At 36.0% G+C, this 7,605-nt stretch overlaps 1 protein-coding gene across 2 annotated transcripts; it reads left to right on the top strand.

Annotated features, from left to right (window-relative positions):
* Positions 1–1,443: 1,443 nt before the first annotated feature.
* LOC123707353 (chaetoglobosin A biosynthesis cluster protein C-like) lies at positions 1,444–7,372 on the top strand. Of its 2 annotated transcripts, XM_045657352.1 has the most exons (3): positions 1,444–1,602; positions 3,901–4,100; positions 5,625–7,372. In XM_045657352.1, exon 3 carries the CDS (start codon positions 5,631–5,633, stop codon positions 6,123–6,125), a length of 495 nt encoding a protein of 164 aa, XP_045513308.1. In that variant the 5' UTR covers positions 1,444–1,602; positions 3,901–4,100; positions 5,625–5,630; the 3' UTR covers positions 6,126–7,372. The 2 variants fall into 2 exon arrangements, with proteins under 2 accessions (XP_045513308.1, XP_045513307.1); XM_045657351.1 differs by lacking the exons at positions 1,444–1,602; positions 3,901–4,100 and adding an exon at positions 4,139–4,831.
* The last annotated feature ends 233 nt before the right edge of the window (positions 7,373–7,605 follow it).

The raw sequence follows: 7,605 nt of genomic DNA, 5'->3' as shown, positions 1-7,605 counted from the left end.
ATAGATAATGTATAGAAGCCAATTGGTAACATACACTAGCAAAACAATAAAATCAGCAAAGCAATATATTCATTAATTTAGGTAATTTTCTACAATCACTGCGATGACGTTATCTTATTCATAACAACTTATTCCAACCGTTAAGGACACTTACTTTCTCGACCTTAGCCTTCGGGGACGGCCATAGCCTGGTTAGACTGGTCCTCCATATAGATTGGCGGAAGAACTGCAATCTTTCTCCACAGTAACAACTTATAATTGAGCGACAAAATCATTACAAAATGACTCTTAATTTACATTGATAATCCTCAGATCAATTCGTACGAGATAATCTGACAAGAAACTCTCCGTAACCCTTTTTAATCTCCAGCTTTATTTTACAAGATAACTGATAGCTGTAACCATTAGACTGTGCTTCATCACAGGGAAACTATAATAAAATAAAAACGTTTAGCATCATTCATCGTGTAGAAGCACGCGATCAAGGTGAATCAGAGTACAATTCACATTCACAGCACATTTTGCTCACACAACGTTTTAAAGAGGCACAATATTTATTTGAAACTAGCGGTCCCGCCAGACGTCCTGTCTTTACTATGAATATTGATTATCAAAATAATAATTCCGATCAAAGCATTTGTTTGAAACGATATTCAATTTTCTTACGTCTTGCTGCACGCATTGTGGCAATGTTATGTCAAACGCCACAAGGTTACATGGTTAACAAAAGTCAGGATTACTTAATATGGTGGTTAAGTATTCTTAAATTTTCAAATTTTCCGCGTACTTTTGTTATTATTTTCTTTCATAAGAACCTTTTCCTGACAATTACAAACACAACCAAAAAAGAATTAGCGAAATTAGTACAGCCGTTCACGCTTGATGCCGTAACCAAGAAAAATAGGAATTCATTTATATATATAGAACACGGATCCAGCTGCCATTCCAGGTATTACCATTCCGACTTAGAGAAGAGCGTACCACTTTTGAGGCCGGAAACGCACTTGCAAATCTCCAGGTGCTGCGGGTGTCCATGTGCGGCCTGCACGTCCTGTCCTACAAATATAACAAAAACACATCTTATAATTTAGCTAAAATAAATGTATTAATGTTGGACAATTATTTCCGTATATATTTAAGACAATTTAAATAAAAAATCGGCGATGCTTTTCGGGCATTATTATACAAGAATATCAACAAAAGAGAAGCTCTCACGTTGAAGATCTATGTTTCAGCAAGTCCAAGCTTTGAGATGGTGCCAAACTGTTGTATGACAATGGAGGAATTTCGCAGTGGAATCGAAGCCAACTCGTGACTCACGGGAAAGACGGGTTTAGCCCGTGTGTTTTTTGTGATAACACATATGAATGAGAGCAATATGCATATTGCCCTCATTGATAAGTTGGTGCTGCTAAGGTCATACATGCCCATGCCCATGAGTCACGGGTAGACTTTGCCTATTTTTATAAAAATACTTCTTTATAATATGTTAAATGTGCAAAATCGCAAATATTAAATATAACGTTAAACTAATTTTAATGAACGTAATTATTTATTGATTCCATTTTTATTACGATTTCGAGTCTTAAGTGTGAAACAGTGGTAAGTGGGTAAAAATAGGTACACAAGAACTGTGTTCTGTTCTAAGTAGTGTTATTCTTTTGTTAAATATATATTTTTAGTATTAGGTTTGCTTTAAATTACTTATTGTTTAAGCTAGATTATATAAAAGTGTGTCTTTGTGCAGACAATTTAAAAAAATACGATTTAGGTTAAGATTTGATTCGATTCATACATCCAGTAGACACGTAGACACAAAATAATTATTTACTTGATCAAAATCGATCGATCGATTTTATAACACGCAGAGAAGATTTATACGTATAAAGATTGAAAGTTACTAATATATATAATGGAATAAATAAAAATATGTTTAATAATTAACGACTCGTAGAGTATATTAATGTATTTTAAATATAGAATCGGGTATGCATTTATCGCGCTAGGTAAATTATATTTTATTAAATACTTAAGGAATTGAAACTATTAGCGCAAACATTTTAACCTCAGATTTCTGTATCGGTTCCATGTACATTTGTAATCAAGTAGATCGGCCTTCTGTGCCTGACACGCTGTCAACGTTTTCTTCACGTGCCAGGTATCTTTACCGTAAGAGCGAGAACAGAAAGACAGAAAGTCCATTATCAAGTTAGTACAAACCCCCAAGGATGAGAGGTCGTAGAAACCACTTTTTTTTTATGAAGGAGGTAAAAATGCACAACTGCAGGCCCGCGAGCGCATGCAGTCGCTATCGCGCGGACTGTGGGGATGGTTAACTCTTATCCCTCTGCTAATCAGAGGGGAGAAACCCGACCCACTAAAATTTCCTCCTGAGCCCTCCATATCGCCTGCTATGCCGGACACATTCATTCTGAATGAATGACGTCTGGCACCGCATTGAGCCCCCCGGGGGTCGCACTAGGCATTCAACCCAGGGAACTCAGGCGAATATGACTGCATACGGGCTCAGCGACGGCGCAGGGGGATACTGTTGGGCAAACGCTCCTCGCGTCTTGCCCCCGCACCCCCGCCTCGCCGCCGCCGAGCACAACCCCTTCGGCCATCGCCACGCACCTCCCGCTGACGCTCGGCAGCCTCCTTCTGCAGCAGGACATGCTCACAGAAGAAGGCCACCGCATGCCATGCCTCTTGGCTACCAAGCATTGCTGCAACAACGCTCGGTAGCGAGAGGTCGTAGAAACCACTAGGCCAACACTGCTCAATATGAAATTCATAAAGAATTTGATAGGTTTGTTGTCACAATGCAATTTAATACTATATAAATAAATAATTTCCATTACAACTTTACCAACCCTCTATTTATGGTCTATATATGTATATTAACTAAACCAAGATGTCCAAAACAATACTTGACTGACTCACCTCTGCTGCATACAAACTGTATGTTCAATATGTGTTATAATATATCTATGCCTCTAAAATTTACTTTGCCTAACTTTAGGGAGTCATGTAAACACAATTTTATAGGAGACAAACGTAACAAATCTGTGAAATATGATATAAATTGAATTTAAGTGTTTTACTACAAACTAACTGGTATTTATTTCTCATAATCTTTAAGCAAGGTTAATCACCCATAATGATAACACAATACAATCGGACATAAGTTCGTCATTTAGTAAACATCTAAAATTATAATACTTTATATAAACAGAGGTTTAATTTATGTTACACTATAAAACCACAAAATAAAAATAATGATCACCTACAATATGTTATATTTCGGCGCATCCAAGTCCGTATCCAATATAGTTACATATTAAAAAAATGATTGACAAGGCTTTACATTAGGCCATTTTTTGATAAAATTTGTATCTAGCTATTATGTCGATAGTTTTTAGTTACAGTAAATCAAATTTGCATTGATGCTCGTTAATAAAGATCTTCTTTATTTATTATGAAACAAATCTTGATTATTTCCAAATAGGTTTTAACAAGAAATTTTCTCTCGCTTCGCCAGCGATGTTAACGTGTACTTAATACATTTTTAAACGAACGCGAGCTAATTCTTGAAAACACGTTTCCTAATGATGTCCGCAATTAGCAGAGTAACAATGTTTCTAAATTGCTGTTGCTAAACCCATTAATAATCAAAACAAACGCTTCAAAGTTGTTTCCACTCATAGAGTTGACGTAGCATTGAATAATAATATAAAAGTAATTCCAATGAAAGCATTACCGTACTCATTAAGCTTTAGAAACAATAACCACAGATCTGCATGACGCTTTGTTCCAATTAATTACTCATAACGTAAGCGACTGAAACGATTATTTATTGTAAACAGCCAGTAGTCAGTACCTTTTGAGTACGTGTTATAGGACAAAGGAAGGTGTTAATTAGTAGTGGACAAAAATAGTCGTGGCGGGCCCTGGGGCAGTGACGTCAACGCGCCAGGGCCGCGGGGGGCAAGACGGGCCCCGCGCCAGTGCCGCGCGCGCCGTCACACGAGACGCACGCCGCCGCTGCCTCCGCCCGCGCCGTTTGCTGCCTCCACACCTCACCCTTCACCACGCCACCCGTGAGTACTCCCATTTCACCCTATACCCGCGAGTCACCGAAAGCCACTTTCCACTCGCTGCTTTGCAAATCGCGTAAATAAAAAAAAATGTTATTCAGTTTCACTCGTGTGTATTGAGTGATGAACTACGCTTGCTACATATTAAACTTTGATATTATAGATATAGCATTGCTTTGGTCATAGATTAGTTACTGAGCCGAAGAAGCGTGGCAACCTTGGCGCATCGTGCAATGCAGCGGAGACCTTGCAAGTCACACGTCACAGTAACCTCGGCTCACGCTGCTCGTGCCGCCACTCTGACGTATATTAGCTATCTTTACATTAATTCTTTGTACGTCATACATTGCTCTGTGATCACGAGTAATTAGCTGTGGCGATATTTAGAAGTCACAATGTACTTAAATTTATTTTTCGCTGACGGTATACGACACAGCTGAGAACCAACGTAGTTAAGATAAAAAAATAAGACGCGGTCACTCAAGGACGGTCGACTGCCATCGAGTGGTATTTCCCGTTTGAGAAGTGGCACAGTACACTAGTCACCAATGACGTCCGCGTTGCAATGAGGCTGATTGCGGTAGGGAATTGTATCAAATAAACGCAACGAAGGCCTGAATGTGTAGAGGGCCTCAGTTTCCCGAGTTATCGCAAAGGAAAAACACGCCATACTTTATCGTGTGTTGTGCTCGCTATCAGCTGTTGGGACGATGCGGTGCGCGGCCGCTAACTCGGTTAGTAATTTCAAGCAATATTCACCCTTATGTCGACGAAGAAGCATTCGTGATTCGTTAATTACTGTTGACTAAGAGCAAGTGCGTCAATAAATAATGATATATTTTTGCTATATTATTATACTATGGACAGTTGAACACTAATTAACATGCAAATAGGCCTTTTCACACTTTTTGTAATTGATATTTTTTTTGTAATTTACATAATAATGTATTTTTAAGTAAAGTTTAATTGACAGCGCATACGAAGTAGTTTATTATCTTAAAGCAAACTAATTATTGAAATAGTATACCTTAAAAAAATGAATTTATCAGTCCTCGACTCATGCGCAGTTAGTACCACAAATAAAATACAGTAAATATACATATATAATATTTTAGTAATAAAACCAAGTAAGGTAATATCAACAAATGTTTTCTCGTGAATGTCTTGAATTGCGCACCAAGTCGCAATAATCCCAGAGTTAGCTATTTACATATTCATAAGTGCTGCTTAAGTAACATTGAAGATAGCCTCTAAACGTCTTTACTCACTTTTTTTACCTCGGTCCGACATTGATCAGAGTTTACAAAACCGGTAGGCCGTCGTTACCCTTCACAGAGCAACTAAGATGGCAAAACATTTCCAGAAACTTTTAACTGTATTAAGTATACAGATAAAATCAAGTAAATTGTCTTTAATATTACGTCCACAGAATAATTTTTACACTGCTAGATGCAATGCAAAAAGTATGTGTCCCGAATAAACTTATATCTATAAACATCGTTTATCACAAGTGTTCTCATTTCACAGATAATCATGGTGAGAAAATACGAAAGGATAAGCGGACGCCAATCGTGGAGCGAAGAAGAAATGGCGAAAGCCGTCGCTGCCGTGGTGTCAGGTAAGATGGGATACAAACTGGCTGCCAGAACCTTCCACATACCACGTTCCACTCTCCAGAGACGTGCAAGTAAAGTACGCTATCAGCAACCAGATGATCCTAAACCTCTAATGGGGCATTATAGAAGAGTGTTCACCGACAGTCAAGAGAAAGATCTAGTTGGATATATAAAGAGTATGGAGCAGTACTTCATGGGTGTCACAAGAAGGGATATAAGGGAACTGGCATTCCAATACGCAGAAGATAATCACCTGAATCATCCTTTTGATGTAAACGCAAGAATGGCCGGAGAAGACTGGGTTCGAAACTTCTTAAAAAGAAACCCAGAATTGCTTAACAAGCCAGATAAGGAATTCGAACTCGAGCCTGTTAACTTCGATCAGTTCTATCATTTCATGTGTCAATCATGATGATTTGGGCACTCTCAGCTGGCTAACTATAAGTAAAGGCCATGGCCCACCCGAAAGAGCCTCACTTAGTTCCAAAACGTGAAACGTTAGCTTAATATCGTAATTATTGTACTCTATGTAATATTGTTTACTTTCCTGATGACCTTAAAGCGAGGCAATCTGATTTCCTTGTGATTAATGCTAAAGATACATTGCTAGGGAATGTGAACGGTGATTGTATAAATTTAAAATGGGATAAAATTTGGTAATTTTATAAATGTTTTAAACTCGATTAGGTAATAAGAGCAAAGCTAATTAAATGACGGAAAAAATTACGTACGTTTAATGCCATTTTAGTTATGTGCTTGGGTACTTAGTCTAATTGTAACTAATATTTGAATTATATTTTATAGTTTAAATTATGTTATTTAATAATAATAGCAAAATTACGGGCTGTGATAAGGAGAAATAGTATTTATGGGAACATATCATCGATTGATGTGTAGGCAATTTTTGTAGCGCTAAGCAAATATATTAAAGTAACAATATAAATTATTGCATTTTAAAATATTCTAGATTTGATAATTATAAAAAAATATTTGATATTGTCTTAAATATAATTCGTACATGTCTTGACTAACAAAAGTTATTTTGTTCTGTAAAAAAGTGTTTAAAAATTGTTTCCTGGCCGTTTCATTTGTTTTAAGTGTTGTTTTGGTTTTATAATATAATAATTGTGATATAAGAAAAACTTATATAGTCGTTTTAATAGGCTAAACATTTTGTATATTAGAAACGTTTTTGTATCTTTCTAATTGCCTATTTCTCTAAACGAGGTTGATTCCTAGATTTTCCGTAAGTCCGTAAGTACAGTACGTATATTCTGTTCTTAATTTTACTTATTTTCTTTTGTGTACATATCGATGTTGTATCACACATTAGTTTCTTCCCGATTCTCTATATATTATAGATTATACTCGTATTCAAAATACTATTTTTTTTGTTTTTCGGTTAGGATGTTTTATATATACAATTTGTCCTAGAATCAACTTCGTTTTATATTACCAAAATTTAAAAATTCACCCGACAATGTTACCTGATTTAAGTTTTGATCTCTTAAATTTAGTTTTAGTAAAAATATATTTATTTATAAAATCGGTAACGGAAATTAGCTACCATGGAATACTGTTGTATGCCAAACTATGTTATTAATTTTAAAAACAATTTTATCGAGTACTTAAGTTTCAATTCAATTAAAGTTTTTAAATTTTAAATTGTTTATTTCATTTAGTATTTTAAGTTCTTATAATAGCCGGACGCCTGATTTTATAGATAATAATTTGTGTTTATAACTTAAAAGTTCTTTATAAACACAAATTATTATTTATAAAACGCCACGTATACGTGCTTAACTGCATCTTTGGAGGGTCTTATAATACATACATTGATTTAAATAAATACGCCTTCATAAGTTAAAGTAAAAAAGCAGGTCTCATTGTAA

Source organism: Pieris brassicae, chromosome 3 (assembly GCF_905147105.1).
Source record: "Pieris brassicae chromosome 3, ilPieBrab1.1, whole genome shotgun sequence".
NCBI lineage: Eukaryota > Metazoa > Arthropoda > Insecta > Lepidoptera > Pieridae > Pieris > Pieris brassicae.
Note: the sequence above shows the minus strand (reverse complement) of the source record. Positions and strands in the feature narration are given on the sequence as shown.

Excerpts from the sequence above, each read along its gene's own strand:
- LOC123707353 (XM_045657351.1), top strand. The coding sequence starts at position 4,808 with ATGCGGTGCGCGGCCGCTAACTCG. Across the intron at positions 4,832-5,624 it reads GGTGCGCGGCCGCTAACTCG|ATAATCATGGTGAGAAAATA; the intron begins GTTAGTAATTTC and ends CTCATTTCACAG.